The 21,623-nt window shown below is 46.1% G+C and overlaps 1 protein-coding gene across 1 annotated transcript in view; it reads right to left on the bottom strand.

The window, feature by feature from the left end:
• LOC148029640 (nuclear distribution protein nudF-like) overlaps positions 1–21,623 on the bottom strand; it is a 187,803-nt gene that overhangs the window by 111,792 nt on the left and 54,388 nt on the right. The window contains exon 2 of the mRNA XM_087685878.1: positions 20,808–20,997. Coding sequence (XP_087542004.1) covers positions 20,808–20,984 — 177 coding nt within the window. The 5' untranslated portion in view covers positions 20,985–20,997. The remainder of the gene's footprint in view (positions 1–20,807; positions 20,998–21,623) is intronic.

Genomic DNA, 21,623 nt, shown 5'->3' with positions numbered 1-21,623 from the left:
GTGGTTGAGATATGGAAGTGTTAGGAGAGGGTAATGGAATAAGAGAAAGTGGATGTAGGGAAGGATAGGAAAAATCATAAAAGGAAGAAAAGGTTAAAGAAGGAGTGGCAGAAATTTGTAAGGAATCACTAAGGAATGGTGTTAATTGATAAATAGGAAACGTGGAGGGTACATTTATGAGGGGTGAAGGACAGGGTGGAGAAGGGGAAAATACCCTATCCTCAATAAAGGAACAATAAGTGAAAATAGGAATTTGAGGGAAATTGGAAGGTTGGAAAAGAAGTGGTAAAATTACTGTGGAATTTGTTTGACAAAGGGAAAAATATATAGCAAAGCGGTGAGCCAATTGTTGGTAATAAAGGAGAGTAGGAACAGAAGGTCCCAAAAGAGATCGTCTCTGATAGGCATCAAAGAAAGTAGCATCAAATGGATTATGTTTAGAAAGATAAGTTAAGAGATCCATCCTCAGTTGGTTAGTACTCTGTACAAAGGTAGGAGCTGTGTTTTGTCTTTGATTTAGGACCACTGACTCAATCATAGGATGCCACGAATTATCCTGACAATCAGCCACTTTGGAGGAATAACTTTGAAACATTTCAGCTATGCGCAACTCCAAATGATTGACATAGAGAACAGCCTGTAAGACCACATCCCCCACATACCATGCCATATCTACCTCATCTGGAATTAACAAATCTCCTCGGAGATACATGTATGACATTAGCATGGTGTCTGGCGTGACAGAATCTTCAAAGAGCATTCTGACTACCTCTGTCAACAACTCAGCAGACCAAGCCCCACTCCAGCCATCCTCTGGAAAAGGTAAATCCATCGTGGAAAGCTTCATATAGAAGACCAGCTTCTGTAAGTGGTAGTGGACAAAGAAAGAATGGTCTGGTAAGACATAGTCCTAAAATTGCTCAAAGGTAGACCATAATAAGTCCATTCTGGACTGCAATCTTTCCACTTTGTCTTGGAATAAAGGGCACAAAGTAGCCTGTCTCTGTAGGGCAGCCAAGTCCTGCTGTGAAGGATAAGGAATGAATGGAACAGGAGGGCTTGGAGGAACAGAGCGGGACTTTGCAAGCTGATCTTGCAACTGCTGGATTTGGGAGGCTTGGTTGGCCACTGTGTCATTAGCCATCTGTAAAGCTGAAAGCTTGTCATCTAAGAGAACTTGGAATTCTTTCGCTTCGGTGGACATCCGCTCCTTCTCTGCTGAAAGGCTAGTAACCTGTGACTGAGCCTCGAATAACTCGGTCTTTAATGAAGAAATCTCATCACTCTGAGTGGCAACCAGTTGGGTTTGCTGTTCCATTTGCTTAAATAGATCTGCTAGGGTATCCTTAGTAGAAGCTAATTCAGATGTTGCCTTATGCAACTGGTCTTTGGACTGCATGAGCTCCTCATAGAAAGATGCGTACAGCTGTTGAACACAGGCTGTCACGGACAACTCAATGGAACTTTGAATATCCTTGCAGAGGAAAGGAATGGCATCTCCTGAAACGAGACTGTTCAGGGAAGGAACGGAGATCTCCAAGGATCCTTCTCTATGTGCCCTGAATAGATTATTGCAAGTGAGAAACCCAGGGAGATCACTGCCAGAAGTAGCAGGGATAGGCACTGAGGGAAGTACAGCAGGGGCTTTGTCCGCTACCCTCTTCAAGCGTTTGCGCTGTATAACCAGGGGAGGCGGAGAATCATCATCCTCAATGTCAATAGGTGCTGACTCTTCTGAAGGTGGAGGAGGAGGTACTGGATCTGATGGAGGAGGTGGAGGCACAGTCTTCTGTAAACCTGAATAGGTCAAGAAGGCAGACAAATAGGATCCATAGGTAACATTGGTAACATTACCCCTCGTGACTTTAACAAAATGCTGATCCATCTTAGTAAGGAGGTATGTGCTCCAATCAATGGCAACTCCTTTCAGCACCATCCTGGAAGCTGTGAAAAGTTCTTTGGACAAATAGTGTGATGGCGTTTTGGCAGGCATGAACCTGTCCTGAAGGAACTGACACATCGTCTTCCAGACGGGATCAGTGATCATAGAAAACGAAACTCCTGAAGAGTTTATCACTTTCTTAACATCAAGGACTTCCCTTGTCTGCTTCTGCAACAGTTTGAGAATCTCTTCATTAGAGAAGAGCTGTCGAGTGGTCACAAAAGGTTCCCCTTTGGAGGGTAAGGACAAAGCCTTCCCTAAGCCTCGAGACGTCAATGTCATAGACATGCCTTGGACTACTCCTGTCTTCTTGCTGTAAGAGGCCAGGAACTCATCACATACGGACGGATCCTCTGGAAGTAATGGAAAAGGAGTGGCCACAAAAGCAGCAAGTCCTGCCTTCGTGAGGGGCTCAAAAGTAAGTAGGGACGAGTAATCCCTACTAACTAGTGGAACGTACTGGATAGGGGGAGGAGCATGAGAAGGCGCCATTCAGATGGTTACACACACACCACAAACACAGACAATCAAGGTGAATGCCTGCAAAGCAACAGACAAAAAACCAAGGATAAGAGAATTACCAATAAAAACGTGACCCGACCTACTAACCCCAGGCAAACCACATCCTAGAAAAAATTTGACATGACCTCGAGACAAATGCGACCGAAAGCTTCATGCGATGCATCAAACAAACACCCTGAACCCCGTATCAGGCAATAAAAGAAAAAAAACTACATACCGTACCCGTAACCGGAACTAAGACATGAAACCAAAACCATACCATATCCAACACATATCAATACGACATCTGTGATAGAACCAAGACTGGACCATCGAAAATAACACTAATGACTACGTATACCCATCCCACGAAACGTTTCATTAAAAAGGGAATTAAGTGCAGTGAGGGGGAATTTAATTTAATGAAGGATTGATTTTAATCAATTATTAAAAATGGGTGAATTTTTATTAGGTGATAAACCTTAATAAGAAAACGGCGGTTCCTTATTATAAATTTAATTACCAATTATTAGGTTAAACGGTGCAGTTATACGAGTCCCGGACTTCGATTCCCGACTGGGTCTCTAAATGCAATTTATTGATTATAATTTAAGGTGATGTGGAGCGCTTTTTTGCCAGCGCGTGCTCATGTGACGGCTCGTTTATTTTATTAAAATTTTAGAGTGCCTCTGTAGCGCACGTAGCGCGTGCTAAGTGAACGGCTGGTTTATTTTAGTAAAAAAAATGTGTGTTGAGCGCGAATGCGCGTGGAAACGGTGGGTGGATTAAAGAATTGATTTTAACAATTAATTCGTGATTAAGGGGGAAAAGAAATAAATAAATAACAGAAAATAAATACCTGAAAGGGTGTGTATGAAATGCAGGAATGCGCACGGAAGAGTCCCAGTAAAGGAAAAGCAAAAAGCACTGATGAAACAACAAACAACACCTGAGCAGATGTATTAATTTGATTTATGTTGGTTTTTTTATTTTTATTTATTTTATTTTATTTTTAGTTGTAATTTTTTTATGTTTGAATAAATGGAAAATGAGTAAGGGAGGTGAGGGAAATTGTTTAGAATGTGTTTAGAATTTTTTACAATTGTTTACCATTTTTAAATGATTTTTCCTATTTTTTTGGCAATTTATGGGTAATTTTAGGAAAGATGGATTTTTCTAAAATTATAGGAAAGGCAATTCCTAGCAGACAATGGTCCAAAAATTGGCAAAAGACAGAAGGAAATTTTTAGAAATTTTTTGAAATTTTTTTATGAAAAAATGAAGGTTGTGATTAAGTAAGTCACATTGGTCACATTAATCACATAAGTCACATTAGCACAAGTCACATTAATCACTTAAGTCACTTAAGTTAGGTTAGTCATGTTAGTCAGGGAAATCAACCTAGGTTAGTTTTGACTAACTAAGTTAGTTAATTAAGTCTAACGAAGTGAGTTAAGTTAGGTGTTGACTAAGGGAGTTAGGTTAGATTTTAACTAAGTTAGTTTAGTTAAGTGTTAACTTAGTTAAGTTAGTGAAGGTGTAACTAAGTGAGGTTAGTTGCTAACTGAGGTTAGTTAAGTGACTAACCTAGGTTAGCTGGTGGAGGTTGGAGGTGGGGGTGTGGAGGGAGGCGACAGGAGGTGGAGGCGGCGCCGGCGGCTCTGGCGACGGCAATCGTGGCGGCGGCGGTCGTGGCAGACGGCGACGAACGTTCGGAGGGCGGGCGACCAGGGTCCAGCGGGGCGGCGACTGCAGGCGGCGGGAGGAGACGCTGGAGGGAGTAGAAGGCAAGGCGGCGCTGGAGGGAGGAGAAATGGGAGAAGACAAAGAAGGGGTGGCGTGGGGCGTGGAGAAGGAGAAGGAGAAGGAGTGGTGTGGGCAGCGGCGAAGGAGGAGGAGGGGTAGGGAGGTTGCGGGCACTGCGACGAAGAGGGAGGAGGGGTATGCGTGGCCGGCAGCGAAGGAGAAGGAGGAGGGGTAGGGTGGCGTGGGCGTGGCCGGCAGCGAAGGAGAAGGAGGAGGGGTATGCGTACACTGCGACGAAGAGGGAGGAGGGGTATGCGAGGTGCTGGGGGGGGTAGGGAAGAATGCGATAGCGTGGGAGGGAGGCGCTGGGGGAAGGCGAGGAGCAGGAGGGTGGGGGAAGAGCAGGAGGGCGGGGAGAAAGCACGCCGCCGGGGGGGGAAGAAATGGCGGGGGGGTAGGGAGAAGGAGAAGGAGGGGAGGGAGGCGCTGGAGATGGCAGGGAGGTAGAGGACGCAGGAGGAGAGAGAGAAAGAAAGAGAGAGAGAGAAAGAAAGAAAGAAAGAGAGAGAGAGAAAGAGAGAAAGAGAGACGGGCGGTTGGGGGGAAGGGGTAGGCAGTTAGGGGAAAGGGGTGGGGGCCCATGGGGGCCATGGGGTGGGCAGGTGGGGGGAAGGGGTGGGGGACAAGGGCGCGTACCCCCGTCCCGCGCGCGTGCGCGGGGCGGGGTAAAAAAAAATTTGCCGTGACGGGATTGAAATGGCGCGGGGAAGACGGTACGGGTTACACGGACACGACCGAGGCGCGTGGGGATGCGTAAAATCGAAAAAGGGCGCGTTCACGCGCAAAACGGGCGCAAGAAAAACATAAAAATAAAGAAAAAATGAATAACTCCCAATCCGGATGTCAAAACGAAATAGCGTAAAAACAAAAAGTGGGCAGGACAACAGGGGGAAAACAAGGAAAATATGGGACGGAGGTTCCGGGAGGGGTAAAGGACGTTCACGTGCAAAAAACACAAAAAACGAACCAAAAACGTAATTTAAAAATTAATATCGAAAGATCCGTGCATCAGAATGAGGTGTGGAAAAAAGGAAAACTGTGCAGAAAGATGTGCCCGACAATCCTATCATATCAAAACAGAATTCCGACTGAGGTAAGACGCGTTCACATGGGAAAAACCCAAAAAACAAACCCGAAAATGGGATCGGAAATTAATATCGGACGAACCGTTCACCGGAATGACAGGCAGTAAAAAGGAAAAACTGGCGCAGGAAGGGGTGGCACAGGGTTATCATGTTAAAACGCAGTTCCGGCGAAAATAGGAGGGGTTCACATGTGAAAAACTCCAAAAATACTCCCGAAAAGTCATTTAAAAATTAATAAGTAAAAATCCGAACATCGAAAAAGGGTAGAGGAAAAAGGGAAAAGGTAGGGGAAGGCATAGCGGACACGGCTGTCAAATCAAATTGGAATTCCGATGCCAATAGGGCAAGTTCACATAGAAAAATGTCAAAAATACGCACGAAAAAGGCTTAAAAACCCGGAAAATTAATAACGGACAAACCGTGTATCAGAATGATGTGGAATAAAAAGAAAAAATGTCAGGGGAAAAGCTTTGGTCAGGGCTATGACGTCAGATCACGGTTCCGAAGCAAGAAAAGCGCGTTCACATGGAAAACCGTCTGAATTGTGTAAAATGGTTCAAAAATTAATAACTCAAAAACCGTGCACCGGAACAGGGGTAGGTAAAAAGGAAAAATGGTCCGTTCAAAGAGAGGAACAGGTCTATAAGGTTGGATTTGGATTTAAGTGAACGTAGGGTGCATTTACATGGAAAAACCTCAAAATCAGGGAATGAAGGAAAACTGCAAGGAAACAGCCCCAAGGGTGAGTGAAACATAACCGCGCGGGTGGGAAGGGACCCCAGGAGGGTAAAAGCAAGTCATGGTATACATGCATGAGCAAGATAAGGCATATGTAGATGAGTATGCAATGTAGACGCGCAGGGACGCGTCCCCACACTTAAGACCTTAACGGATAGGGTTAACCGAGCATTAGGGACCTAGGACCATGCCACAGACCATCCACTAACTTCCCCACACTTAAAACATGAACATCACTAAGAGACAGAAGTTGTAGGGTTAGAAAAACTTGGCCCGTTGCGTCAAGAATCAAGGTTGAATATCGATGGCACGTCCAGTGTTGTTGTCGGCGCTGGAGGGACCAAGGCATCTTCTTGGCACACGTTCATCATGGCAGGGACCACGCCACAGCACCCAGGGAGGTAGCTGATGGAAGGAATCGTAGGAAATTCGTTGTCGATGATGAGGGATATTGCACTCAACTCCCAGTCACTCAATTTGGAATGAAGGAACAGTCACTCGCCCCATGACTAATATCACTCGAGGAAGAATGATTAAAACCCATATCGCATACCCGGTTGAGGAATCAACAAGGGGGAATGGTGTAGAAAGGAGTATGCCAGGGTGCACAGTTGATGGTGCATTAGTGCGTCCAACCCGTCTGGCATAGGTGCAAGGAGAAAGGCAAGGGAGCCTTAGGGTGCAGTGTACAGAACAAGGTGATGTGTCTTGTGTTGACAGTAAAGACCCATCCCGTGGGTGCATAGGGAAACGGGAACATACCTGACTCCAAGTGTCGTAACGTCCCTCAATCTTCACCTCTCGGTATTTGATTGAAGAAACTCCAGTCACACTCAACCCACCCTCTGTCTCACTCTCTGTTGATAGATACAGGAGGGCAGCCTTTTCCTGAAACCCATTGATGTAATCCTCACAGTCACTTGTGCAAAAGTGTATGCCTTGTGCGCAGTTGATGGTGCAACTGTGCATCCCGCCCTGTGCCGGCATACGGTGCGAGAAGGAAGGCAAGGGAGCCTTATGGTGCAGTGCACAGAAACAAATTGTGCTTTGTGCATTGAGAGGCCCATCCCGTGCGTGCAACACTTCATTCACACTTCTCACCTCTCATTCGATTGGAAGGGAAAAGACTGGTCTCTCGCCCCACCCTCTGTCTCACTCTCTGTTGATAGTTACAGAGGGCAACCATACTCACGTCCCCATCCGGTTAGGATGAAAGCTCACATCACTCAAGGGGTTGTCGATGAAGATCGCGTCATCAGTTGTTGAAGAGGCGTACCCAGGGAGGTAGCCATCAAATCGAATATTGTGTTGGATAGGAATATGTCGTCTGCTGGAGAACAGGTACTCACTTTGCAGAAAGACCCAAGACATAGCGTACCAAGGGAGGCAGCTTCGGGATTGGATCCGAGGGATATCAATCAATGAAGCCACTTTCTGGACTGCTGGGTGTTACCACCTTTTCCACAGCCAGCTTCCCGCCCAAGGGTGTTTATCACCTTTTCTTAGAACGAGGCCTCGCCACTGTCGCTGGTGGAAAATAGAGGAGAAGAGATCAAGGCTAGAAGGGGGTTTTGAGGGGACAGAGGGTTGCGTCCACTTCATCAGGAGTGATTGAAGAACGGCTATCAAAAGTAGCATCATAAGAAGTACAGTGCCGCACCAACGAGGGAAAAGATCAAGTGACCGTAATTGTCAAGATCCCCAAGGAGGGAAGTACTTCTTCAGGCGATATCCATTGATCAGAAAGGGATCATCAGAGGCATCCAGGGTCTGTATTTGGACAGAGCCATTAGGGTTGACGGCAAGTGCCTTATAGGGGCCCATCCACCGCTGTTGGAGCTTGCCAGGAAACTTGCCAAATCGTGAATCATAAGCTAGGACCAAATCACCTTCTTTGAACTCCTTGTGCTTGATGAAGCTGTCATGGTAAGCCTTACGTCGAGCTTGCGTGGCTTCCATGCACTGTAGAGCCATCCTACGAATTTCGTCCAAACATTCCAAGTGCAGGAGATGGCGTTGCAGTGAATCGTCATCCCCCAAACGCTCTTTGATCGCCACTCTCAAAGAGGGTAGTTCCAGTTCAACAGGAAAAACTGCTTCTGTACCATACACCAACTGGAAAGGTGTCTGTCCTGTTGCTGCTTTATGGGAGGTTCTGTACGCCCAGAGGGCCTCTGTAAGTCGATCGTCCCAATCACGACGATGTGCGGCAATCGTTCTTGTCAGAATCGAGCAGAGGATGCGATTGGTGACTTCGACTTGGCCATTGGCTCTGGGGTAATAGGGAGTGGACTTGCGATGGCGGATCTTATACAACTCTGTCAACTCTTCCATGACTTTGTTAAGGAAATGAGTGCCTCTGTCACTTACCAGCTCTAAGGGACTGCCAAAACGGGTGATGATATTCTCGTACATGAACAGGGCCACGCTGTTACCATCGTCCCGCTTGAGGGCTTTAGCTTCACACCACTTTGTGACATAATCCGTACATACGAGGATGTATCTGTTCTGTTTCCTTCTGGTAGGAGGATCGATTGGACCTACGAAGTCAATGCCCCACTTCTCAAACGGCTTTAAAGGAAGGATAGGTTGCAATGGCATGGCACTTGTCTTCGTGGGTTTCCCCATTCTTTGACAAGCATCACATCTTTTACAGTAATCATAGGCATCCTTATGAATGGTAGGCCACCAATATCCCGCTAGCAGAGCCTTCCTGGCTGTAGCTTCTCCTGCAAAGTGACCTCCACATGGCTCGTCGTGGCAAGCCTTCAGAACAATCCCAATCTCGTCTCCTGCAACACATCTTCTGAGCATTTCATCTTTGCCTTTCTTGTACAGTGCACCACCTAGCAGGGTGTATGGGGCTGATTCTAGCATGAGCTTCTTCCTTTCCCGACTAGAAATACCAGGAGGGTATTGTTGGGTTGCCAGTAGATTGGCAATGTCCGCATACCAGGGAGTGACAGTTTCTACCAAGAATAGGGAAGCATCAGGGAGGTCTGGATCATCTTGCTCCTCGTCTACAGTTTGTGGGATACGCGACAGATGATCAGCCAGGACATGGGAACGACCAGACTTAGTAATCACCTCAAAGTCAAACTCCTGGAATAAAAGGAGCCACCTCATCATTCGTCCTTTCACATCTGCTTTGTTCATCAAGAAGGACAGGGCCTCATGATCCACATAAAATTTAAAGTGGGTAGATAGGAGGTAATGGCGAAACTTCTCCAGGGCAAACACCATTGCCAAGCACTCCAGCTCTGTCACTGTATAGTTTCGTTCCCTATCAGTGACTTTTCGGCTTGCATAATAGATCGGTTGATCCAGCTTCGAGGAGCCCTTTTGGCAGAGGACAGCACCTAAGCCTTCAATTGATGCATCAGTGTGTACATGGAACTCTTTCGTCCAATCAGGAGGTTGCAGAATGGGTGCCTCTATCAGACACTGCTTCAGAGTGTGGAAGGCTTTGTCACATTCTTCTGTCCAAGTAAACTCTGCATCTTTCCTCAGGAGCTTGTGCAAGGAGGTTGCCTTTGTTGCAAAGTGAGCTATGAACCTTCTGTAGTAACCCACATGGCCTAGGAATCCCCTCAACTGTTTGAGGTTGGTGGGTGCTGTCAGAGCTGCAATCTTTTCGATCTTTGCAGGGTCTGTTGATATCCCTTGTGCAGAGACAATGTGGCCCAACAGGACTCCAGAAGAGACCCCAAAGATGCATTTGTCGGGGTTGAGGGAAATCCCATACTCCCGGCATCGGTCAAAGCATTGTTCCAAATGTCCCCAGTGTTCACTGATCAAACTATAGACACAGAAGTCATCCAAATATACCTCAATAAAGTCGTGCAGATGATTTTGAAATGCAGCCATCATGACTCGTTGGAAAGTAGCAGGGGCATTGCAGAGCCCAAATGGCATCACTCGGTAAGCGTAGGTCCCCCATTCTGTGGTGAAGGTTGTTTTGGATTGGTCTTCTTCTGCGATTTGCACCTGGTTGTATCCACTGAATCCATCCAGAAGAGAATAAAGTTCATGTCCTGCCACTGTGTCCAACAGTTGGTCTGTGAAAGGGATTGGAAAGTGATCCTTCTTTGTCTTGGAATTAAGCTTTCGGAAATCCACACATATTCGCAATTTTCCATTCTTCTTGGGTACAACCACGATGGGTGAAACCCATTCACTGTTTGCCACTGGATAAATGAACTCGGCTTCCAGAAGCTTCAGCAGCTCCGCTTTCACCAATGTGGAATAATTCGGGTTCATTCGCCTCTGGCGTTGCCGTACTGGCTTGGCATCAGGCTCCAAGTCAATATGATGTTGACATATTGTGGGATCAATCCCCTTTAGGTCTTTGTAAGACCACGCAAACACGTCCAAATTTTCTTTCAACAAATTGTACAAGGTTAACAACTCCTCTTCTGGGAGAGTGCTACCCACCTTCAAGTGGCGTTCAGTGCCTTCTGCATCCACAAAGGTTAACTGCCTTTCACCTTCTACCTCACGGATGAAGGTCCCGCGGACTGCTTCTGGATACAGATCCGACTCCTTCAAAGGAGTGATGTCCTCTTCTGATGTCCCACTAGAACCAACTTCTTCTTTTGGTGGAGACTTAGGTTGCTCCTTAAGACGTTGGAATGGGATAAGCGCCGTTTCGGAGTTGGTTTCAAGATTAATTACGTCTTGGCTTGAAGACTCATCTTCTGATGATACATCCAGGAACGTCACATAACAGGAACCCTCTGATGCCAGACCAAATGGTACCATCACCATTCTGTCCCATAGCATAAGCTCATCGGCTTCTGATGCTTCTGAAACTTCTTCCTCAAATGTATCCTCTTCAGGTGGGATAGATTCTTCTGGCTCACTTTCATAATCTTCTTCGTCCATATCATATCCAACCTCTTCTGTCTCTGCTTCTGCTTCTGCTTCTGCTTCTGTCTCTGTATCTGCTTCTGTCTCTGCTTCTGCTTCTGCTTCTGTCTCTGCTTCTGCTTCTGCTTCTGCTTCTGTCTCTGTAGGAGCTCTGTAACAGAAGAACAGATTCTTTGGTTCCTCTCCTGCCTCTGTCTCTGCTTCTGCTTCTGCTTCCCCTGTGGCCATGTAACAGGGAGAGCAGTACATCCATGCTTCTATCTCACTGTCAGAAGTGATTTCAGAAGTCATTCCTGATTCAGGTAGGAAGTATTCACCCATTGATAATGGCTTTGCATCTTTTGGAAGTCGGCTTACAGTATCCACTGTTAAGGAATGTGCCACTGTTTTCTTGGGAAGGATCTGTTTGACAGCATCTTCGTCTGCTGATGTTCCATCCGTAGCCTCGTTAGGGGAATCAGAAGATAATTCCAAGGAGGTGGATCCATGTCCTTTTTGAGAACCATACAGTTTCAGCACCACTTTGTTGGGTCCTCTGCCCAAGGTCAAGGTTCCTTTGAACCAATCCGTCCTTGCTCGGGCTTCAAAAAGCCATGGTCTGCCCAGTAACAGAGGATAGGATGTACCATAAGAGTTTGGCTTCACCACCAAATAGGTCAGCCAATAATCTTTTCCCGCCACTGTAGTCTTCACATATGGAAGAATGCCCAGAGGCTTGATTCTGCTCTGATCCGCCAGTCTGATGAGCCATTGGGTTGGTTGCACACCTTGTAAGCCTAGATCCTTCATTGTCACATCTGTCATAATGTTTACTGATGAACCTCCATCAATCAGTGCATTTGCAATGAAGCAGCCTTCTATCCACACGCCAGTCTCTGGAGTACCCGGATCTAGAAAAGCATTAGCCACATCCACTTCTTTTACAGGCTCTGTAGCCTTGTTGGACTTTGTCACTGTGGAGGGAGCAATCCTTAAACCACGTCTTTTTGTCAGTATGCTTTTGAATCTTTTCCGGCAACTGGGAGACAACATCAATAATTGTCGGAATGTGAGGTTTGGTTTAAAGGTATCTAGATCTCTAACCAGATCGTATTCCTTAATAGGATCCACTGGCTTCTCTAATCGGTTAGGGAATGGGGCAACACCCATTTTCATTTTCCCTCTTTCTTCCAACAAAGGCATTACAGAAACTTCTTCTGCCACTTGTGGCACTTCCTCCTCTTCTGCCTCCTGGACCTCTGGTCCTGTCTCTGTAACTCTCTGTGGCACTGTAGGGCTCTGTACGGCACTGTTAGGCTCTGTTCTGTTCTGTTCTTCTGGTGGAAGACTGAACTTCACTGTTCTGGCAGGAGGGTTATTTTCTTTCTGGATAGGTGGTTCCTTCTGCTTTGCACGAGTGATGGCAGCAACTTCCAATTCCACTAAATTGGAAGTAGGCTCTTGGGCCTTGACCGGACTATCAGTAGCACTGTTTTTCACTGGGGCTGGGCTTGGACAGTCTTTTGCAGTGTGGCCTTCTCCTTTGCAACGACTGCATAAGGGCTTGTAATCCACTGACCTTCGAGGATTTGGACAATTTGGTGAAATGTGTCCCTTTTCTCCGCATCTGTAACACTCCACTTCTGATCTCTGACCACCGCCAGACTGTCTTCCTCTGTAACTTTGAGAAGGAAATCTTCTGGGTCCGAAATTAGGACCAAACTCTCTAGGTTTGGGTCCAATATCTTGTGTGGTCATTTTGGATTCCAGCAGGTTGAATCTTGCGTCTTCTTCCTTTCTTCGCCTATCATGCATCTCCTTCAGAGAGCAAATGTCCTCTGTATGGTTCTTCCGCAAACAGTAGGAACAGAAGGCTCCAGGGATGGTTGGTTTTCGTGTACATTCAGTGGCTAAATGGCCTGCTTGATGACACTTACCACACCAAGTATTTGACCGCATCACATCTCTTCCTGCTCCTGCAACGTTGGATATGCTAGCGGTATTCATTTTCAGCGTCTGTAGTTGTTCTGTAATCACATCCATCAACTCTTTTTTTATGTTTGCAACTGAGTTGGATAAATAATCCTTCAAGCTTTCTCCTCCGGACGTACTGGCAGGAGGGTTTTGAGGAGTTTCTGTAATCACTGCATAAACTGGTTGGGTTGGTACAGAGGGGTCTCTGTTCTGGTTCTGATTCAGTGCTCCTGTTTGAACTGTTGGCTGTTGGCTCCAGTTGGTAGGATTCCACTGTTGCTGTTGATTTTGCATTGAGGAGATTGGTTGGGACCATTGTTGTTGCGGTTGAACCATCATTTGAGGCATGGATTGTGGCCACTGTGGATTTGGTGCACTGTACTGTGATACCGGGGGCATCTGTTGGTAGGGATAGGGAACAGTCCCTGGAACTGCATTTGGTGGGTACATCATTCCTGGCACCAGAGGAGGTAGGACTCCTCTTCCTGTATTCATTGCTAATCTAGCTTCCACTTCATCGTACAGTCTTGCACCTTCTGTTGCAGCTTGCAGGGTGGCTGGTCTTTGCAGCTCCACAAACTTACGGACTTCTGGTTGTAATCCTCTGAGAAACACTCCCTTCTAAATGCCATCATCTAGATTATGGTTAGTCCATCTCTTCAGGATGGATTCCATTCGCGAGACATAGGCTTCCACTCTTTCTCCAGAGGACTGACTTAGGTTCATAAATTCCTCTCTCATCCGCTCTTCAAAACCTTCACGCCTGAATTTAGTGAGGAAGGCCAACTTCAGGTCGTCCCATGTGCCAAAAGTTCCTGCTGCTTGTCTCTCATACCACTGAAACGCCGCGCCCTTGAAAGTGGCGGGGAATATTGCCAACCAATGCTCAGGGGTTCTGGCATTGTTAGCCACACACGCTACCATAAACTCTGCTACATGAAGATCAGGGTCTTCATTGTACTCTCCCTTAAAAACTGGCAATGGAACTACATTCGCTGGTCTGTCATCAATATTTCCAGGACGGATCTGGCTTGGAAGTGGACCTCCAGCAGGAGGAGGAAGGGCTTGATGTGCCATTGGGACTTCTGTAAAGAGTTCCGCAAGGGCGTCAAAGGCGGCTTCTGCTGCGAGCTCGCTCTCGGCTCTGATTCTTGCTTTCTCTCTTCTTACGTACCTCTGGACTCGTTCTAACGCTTGCCTTTTTATCGCGTCATTCATCAGGGGGTTGACTCCACTATGTTGTTAGTGCTCCACAGAGGGTTAACAGAAGGCTTCAGTCTCTGGAGGACTCTCTTGCCAACATTTCTTCTACTTCTTTCTTTTCAACGTCCCTAAATTCTGCTTTCATGCCACTGCACAGAGGAAGGTATTCGGTTCTGAAGGTGTCAAAATGCATACGTCTGAGCATGGTGGTGGTGCCATCATCATAGTAATGCCAGCTTCTGATGGTTTCAATAGTGTATGTTGTGAAAAACACTCTGTCTACCAACTTCCAGTGGGTTGCTAATTGAACAAACAGAAGATTATCAGTACACCAAGCATCCCATGTATCTTGCTGTTGAGCGTCCACGAACAAATTCCAACTCTTTTCCTTCTTGTCTTTGTGAACCTCTACAGACCAAGACTCCTGAAGCTTCTTCACAATCTCCCACTTGATGTTGTCTGGAAACTTCTCAATGAATGCCAAATCTTCCATGGATGTTCATTCTCTCTGTTTCTGTTCTTCAGTTTGTTCCCAAACAGTTTGCCACCAAGATGCAAGTTTCTGCTGCTTCAATAGGAAGAGGAAACTGTCCACCACATAGAGCATGCATCATGATGGTAATATGTTTCCGCCATTGTGGGATGAACTTCTTGTGAAAAGTGGCTTTGATTATGAGGAATTCCAACTCTTCAGTGGAAGAAGGAATTTTACAAACATCCATTGAATTCTTCTCTTCTTGGCAATGCCAATTCCTTCATTTTCAGCCTCTTTTGGTGCTTGTTGATGGCAAGTTTCCCCGGCTGCGCACCAAAAACATGGAGCTCCGAGAGGAACACCAAGGAAAAGGGAATTCTCTTACAAGAAAATCTATCTTGTAACATCAACAAGCTTGTTTATCATGTTTCATATGATCACAATGAAGAAAAGAACACCAGGCACAACAAATCTTCATGCAGCATCATGTAAATCTCCCACGGTTTTTAATAGAATCAACCATATTCTTCAACATCCTCATAGAATCCATCAATATCACAAAGAAAGCAAAGAAGTACACCATCTTTGAATGGAAATACATCACATAGTATTCATCTTCAATATCTTCATAGTCTTCTCTCTCAATCTCTCATATACAATCACTCTGTTTCAGTAGAATTGGCTATCTCTGACTCTCTCTCACACACTCCATCAATAATACATCATATCCTCACTACAATCTCTCTAAATTACTCTCAATAATCACTCTTAGGTCGTGGATACCCCTCCCAAGAGGTATGTCTGATATGAAAGGTCACCAGAGCCACTACAGTGTCTCTTCACAGCTCACTACTGTCACTTCACTCTAGTCTTCTCTTGAGTCTTCAGCAGCTACTTCTTCCACTTCTTTCAGCTCTTTTGCACTTGTATTCACCTCTTTCCAAGGCTAGAAAACTTTCCCCAAAATCACACATACATTCCACAGAACACTTACAGAACAGTCTACAGAACAGTACCAGAACAGTTACAGTACAGAACAGAACAGAAGCAGAACAGAAGCAGAAGCTCTACAGAAGACCTACAGAAGGTTACAGAAGGTCATCAGAACTACATAACTCACTCTCAAACCATTCAAAACTCTCACAAACCATTCACTAAGCTTTCACAATATCTCATTCTTCATCAATCTATACTCCATCCCTCCTTACAGAAGACAATCAGAACAAAAACAGACCAAAACAGAACAAAACAGAAGGTATACAGAACCATTCAGAACCTATCAAAACATCACAGAACCATCAACAAACATCATGATCTTCCAAAACACAATCAATATCATCCAAAACACTCTCAATCCACTTCCAAATCAATCAATCATCCCATAAAATCAACCATTCAGCTCTCAAAAACAACAAAAATCAGCCAAAAAACAAGTCATTTCAACACTCAACAAACTCCTCCCTGTACAACACAGCCACCCCTCCGGACCCTCGGGTCCCTCCTTTTGTTCGGGCTCTAGGGCGGCATGCCGTCTCCCATCTATATCCCTTCACTTCTGGTAAGTAGGTGCCTGGGCTTTGGTGGGTTTCTGTGTAGAGGACGATGTCCTTGCCGGTGAAGGTCTCCTGGAATAATCCTGCATCTGTTTTCATAGCTCCGTTGCAGTTCCACACTGCAAACCTCAGGTGGGTCTCATAGGCCGCGCCCCGTCATTGGCGTTTATCTGTGATGATGACACGACCATCTCTGTATACTACCCATTTTCCCGTTTTGCGAGCCTCCAGGATCTGTGGCATGCATTCTTTATGGTGTGCCACCTGTGCGGGTGTGAGGTCATCCTCCAGGTAGACTTTTGCCCCTTTTAGAGCTGTCCTTTTAGAGAGGAAGGCTCGTCTGGATTCTAAGTTGGCAAATTTGAGGATAAGAGGCCTTCCCTTGGTGAGGTCTTTCCCTACGCGCCATGCATTCTCCACTATTTGAGGGTCCTCTACTCCCAGCTTTTCACATATTTGCTTGGCATCTACCAGGGGACTATCCCCTTCCTTCCATCCAACCACCCGGATGTGGAGCGCTCTAAGCTTTCTCCTTTTCTCCTCCTCCAGTGCTGCATTCACAAACTCCTCCTTCTTTGTTGGTGACTTCTTGGCTACCTCAATCCATTTGGAGTTCTCGGCCACTTCGGCTTGTGCTTGTTTCACTATATTCGCCCATGTGTTGAGCTCCTTTGTTACTTGTGTCTTCAACTCGTTGATCTCGGTTTGCACCTTGGTGGGCGTTGTTTCGGTGATTTCTCCTTCCTCCTTCTTGAGTAGGTCTAGCTGGTTTCTATATTCATCGAGCTCGTGCCTCAGTTCTTCGATCACCCTGTTTCTCTCCTGGAGGGATGTTTCAATGTCCACCTTCCAGGAGGTGAAGTGTGATGCGATCTCAGCATAGATTTCCTTCTTCCATTCTTGTGCTTTCGTGCTTATTTCCTCCTTGATTTGGTGCGCCGTATCCGCGCATATTGCTGCCATGATTTCCTTGATGTTGCTGATGTCTTGATCATGCGCCTTGCATACATCTCGGAGGGCCTCCATGCCTTTCCTTGTGTGGTAGTCTATCACCTTGTCGATGCTGCTCCAAATCGCTGAGTATTTCTCATTTTTCTCCCCTCTTGTGCGGTTGCTTGGTGACGGGGATGTCTTGCTCGAGCCCATCCCTTCCTGAGGGGATGTGTGCATCTGGCCTCATTGTGGTGGCGGATGCGTGATGGGCGGTGGTGGGAGGTGGTGGAAAAGTCGGGTATTGACAGGGCTAGTGGCAGTGATGTGATATGGATGCCGAGTCCGGGGCGCGAGGGAGGCCTGTAGCAGGGCGGGGGAGAGGGGGGGCGGCTGCTACGAAGAGAGGAGGGACGGCGACTGCTCGGACGAGGAGCGTGGACACGTGGAGGGGTGGCGTCCGATTGTGCGGGGACTCGGACGAGGGACGTTCGGAGCAGTGTCTAGGTCGGACGAGGGCGGGGACTCGGACGAGGGACGTCCGTTTGTTGGGGACTCGGACAAGGGTTTTAGTCCACGTGGCAGTGTCCGAGTCGGACGAGAGGGCATCCGATTTTGAGTGGACTCAGATGAGGAGTGTCGGGGATTCGGACGAGAGGTTGGGGGCTCGGACGAGCGGTTGGTCCGAGTGGGCGTCGATAACGCAGGAGTCGTGGTGGGAGCAAGCGACGAACAGACCGGACGGACGGGGTAGTGACGGGCGACGGTGACGAGTCAGTGAAGGTGACGGGTAGTGACAGGCGACGGGTCAGACGACGGGTCAGAGACGCGGGCGACGGGTAGTGACGGGCGACGGGTCAAAGACGGAGGCGACGGGTCAGAGACGGGCGTCGCCTGCTCGTGCTCGTGCCGCGGGTCAGAGAGAGAGAGAGAGAGAGAGAGAGAGAGAGAGAGAGAGAGAGAGAGAGAGAGAGAGAGAGAGAGGAGTCACACACCACATTGAGAGGGAAACCAGCCCCTCCCCCTTTACAAGAATTTATTGAAACAAACCACCAGCATTGAGTACCTAAACTATATACAAAAGGGTTGATTTGCTGCTATTTTGAAAATTAGAGTTTTGAAACCCTAATTTTTGAAAACACCGGGTAGTAAGCTGATTTTCTTCTTTAGTGCTTGGATTAGATCAAAAAAAGTATGAAGTGCTTCTTAGATGAGAGATGGATTGGATAGTACAAAGCCTACGGCTGAAATTTCAATATGAGAGCTTATTTCAAATAAAGAAAGAGACCCCCAATATATAGATGGGGCTTGGGTGCTCAAAAGTGAAAAGTAGAGGCTACAAAAGACAAGTGTTTGCTAAAAATGATAAGTGTAGGGACACTTGCCTCTTCAAAATGACACATATTCTATTCTAAATACCACATGTCACCTTTCTAGAGAAAGAAACTTTTAAACCTTCTACTCTAAAAATCTCTCGAATGGTTAAGAATTTGAAATAGCTACTGAAGACAAAATTGTTTTTTGCAAAATTCCGGAGCCTTTGACACCAACAAAATTTCCATTTGAGCAACTTTCAAAAATACTAACCTCCTAAATTTCAGGAGTCGCCAAATTTAGCTTCTAGAGAGCTTCATTATATAGGTTCACCGATTCATAGTTTATTTCTTGGATCATGAGCATCTAGTTTCACTTTCTGAAACCACTCATTATATAGGCATCTAGTCAATGTGACTATCTCAATATAAAAGTCTTAATCATCTGAGCTTTCTGGTCAATCTGAGTATATGTTGGTAACAATTGATATACCAAAGGTTTTTTACAGCTACCCAGAACTCTTATGTATATCTAGGGGCCGCAACAAAAAAACTCCTATTATGGAAGAATTGGTCCTCCCTGGGCTAGAGACATGGGGATGCGCACCGTTCCTTTCATGATTTCATCATCCTAGGAGTTATCCCCTTTTTTACATGGCCGGCCATAGCCTAGGCCCTTTTTCCCATTGTCCTTCTATCTTCCTAGCTTCCTTGTGACTTCTACCTTGCTCTTCTAGTGGGGTGCTTCATCCGCTTCATCTTCTTTCATTCCTTCTCGTTCTCGGCACCATATGAAGACCGACATCAGGCTCCTCTTCCTTCTTCGGCATCTACATCCGAGTTGAGAGGGGGTTCCTATCCTTCTTGGTATTCTACAGGCTTCAGCACTTTGTCTTTGACATTGGCTTCTTCTCCCTATTGTACCTTACCCTTTGCATTGCATGATTACATCATCCTTGTACTAGGGCGCTTAGGCAAGTGACCAATTTTCCCACGAGGGACACTCTCCAAGTGGCACCTGCTGCATGAGCATTCTTCAGCATCATGTAACATACTTTACATCTCATTGTGCAAAGCACCACTTGCGCGGATCCTGAGTTGTTTCCACCGGCGGCTGTTATTACTACACCACCATCCTTCTTCATCACATGGATACCTCAACACAAATATTTTCCTCGTCATCGACACCCTGAGTGGATGGGTTAGCTTGTGCTGTTTTGTGATGTGTTGGATGTACCCTCCCTACTCCCGTCTTCTAGGTCACTTTTACTTAATCAGCTGCATCCCATCAAATTTACTTCACTTATTCAAAAATAAAAATAAAAATTCAATGTAGTTCCATCCGCCTTTGTAGGGCTTGGTAGGCCACTGGGCAGCCGACGTGCACCCTTTGTCCGATGCCCTGTCTTCTCTGGGGTGACTACTTGGATTCCCTTGGTAAGATAGCCATCACCTCTATAGTCTTGGTAGGCCACTGGGCAGCCGACGTGCACCCTTTGTCCGATACCTTAGCTGCTTTGGAGTGGGACGCCTTGGGGTACATAAACATCACAATGGCTGGCCTAACCTTTCAGCTCAATTTTGGGCTTGAGAGAGGGTATTGAGCTCCCGTTCCACATCTATAAATAGACAGGCTGCCCCCATTCAGCGATCATCCTTGTTTGCAGGTTACACTAGCCCACACACCCTCTGTTGTTGTTGGCACCCAGTTTCCAACCTACAGCCCGCCTCCATCTACTATCCAGCCATCATCGACTGCAACCACATTATCTTCAGCCTGTCCATTGCTGTAGGCGACAGCTCTCAGCTATTGTGACTGCTCCAGACTGTCCCAGACTACCTGACACTCTCAGACACTGTTTCAGCCTGCTGTTTACAGCAGACTGTGCACAGTTTCCAACCTCCGATCGGTGGTACACTACTGCGTTTACCACTTTCCAACCTCCAGACTGCTGCGTTGTGGTGACCAGTCTACTGCCATTCACTATTCAGCACTCCTACACTCCGACTGGTGGTCACAGACTTGGGATCCGTCTTCGGTGGACGTCACACTCCGACATTGCTCTGCCCTTGAGCACACTGTACACTCTTACATTCATTTATAGCATTCATTCACTTCAGAGTTGTGTTCTCTCTCTCCCTTCTTTTGTTTGTGTTTGAGTTTTGCGTTTAAGGTTTGAGTTTTGAGTTTTGCGTTTAGGGTTTGAGTTTTGCCCTCTGTGTCTATGTTTGTCTCTTTGTGTTTCTGTCGTGGTCGTACACTCTCTGTATCCTATGTGCAAACCCTAGCAGTTTCCTTCACAGGTGGGTGGTGTGGTTTTGATGTTTTTGTGGTGGGGGGGTGGTGTATATTCTATTGCTAAACCTGACTGAACTGCACCAAATTGTATGATGATTTCAAAAAGCTATTGATGTGCATGAAAAATTAGAACCACAAACCTGAGAAACAATAAGACTGCTATCCTCCAATAAGATGTTATTTACAGGTGGAGAGAGCTGTGATATATGTTCTTCAACTGGGTCCTGAAAGAGAAACTGTTGGGAAGCAACATGCCTGTCCAAATATGCCTTTCTCCCTCCATAGTACTCAAATTTTCCCCAGGAGAACTGCTTCATTGGCCACCTTTTCCTACAAGTTTATACCAGATTACATTTCAAAAGTGACCGTGCAGGCAAGAATGAAAACATAGACATAAACAGATTGAAAGACACTCCCAAAAGAGGAAACAGAATTAAAACGGGATGAAAATAAAGCAAATTGTGGTAAACAGAGCAATGAATTTGCTGAGGAGAAACGGCTCCTATGTGGCAGTTAACCCAAAACTTCCAGCCATCAAATACTAAGCCCATTAATCATAGCCTATGAACCTTCTACAAGCTCTACTTGGTACCTTTTGATTGTAATAAGAACTTTGTATGCTACAATGCTTTTTGTTTAAGAGTGCATTGTTTTGGTTACCTTCATGAATCAATGTGATCATTTCACAAGGTTCTTTTTGTCAAATAACTCGTCTTTTTGTGTATCTAAATTTTGCATGCTTGAATACAAGTTCCACAATATGTAAACTAGGTAGAATAGTGTAAGTTCAATATTATAGACTTCAGAATCTAGTCCTAAGTTCAGCTTGATTATGCTATTGAATCATACTGCAAACAAATGCCTAGGGATTGCATGTTCCCTCGCCTGTGCTAATCTGACTGATCCACTACTCTGGGAGGTCCTTTCTATCATGTATGATGTCTCCTATTTTGTGC

This window comes from Lygodium microphyllum, chromosome 10, assembly GCF_053477565.2.
Source record: "Lygodium microphyllum isolate KBCC chromosome 10, Lygodium_microphyllum_v1.1.10, whole genome shotgun sequence".
In the NCBI taxonomy this organism is placed as follows: Eukaryota; Viridiplantae; Streptophyta; class Polypodiopsida; order Schizaeales; family Lygodiaceae; genus Lygodium; species Lygodium microphyllum.
The sequence above is the reverse complement of the archived record's forward strand: the minus strand, read 5'-3'. Positions and strand labels throughout refer to the sequence as shown.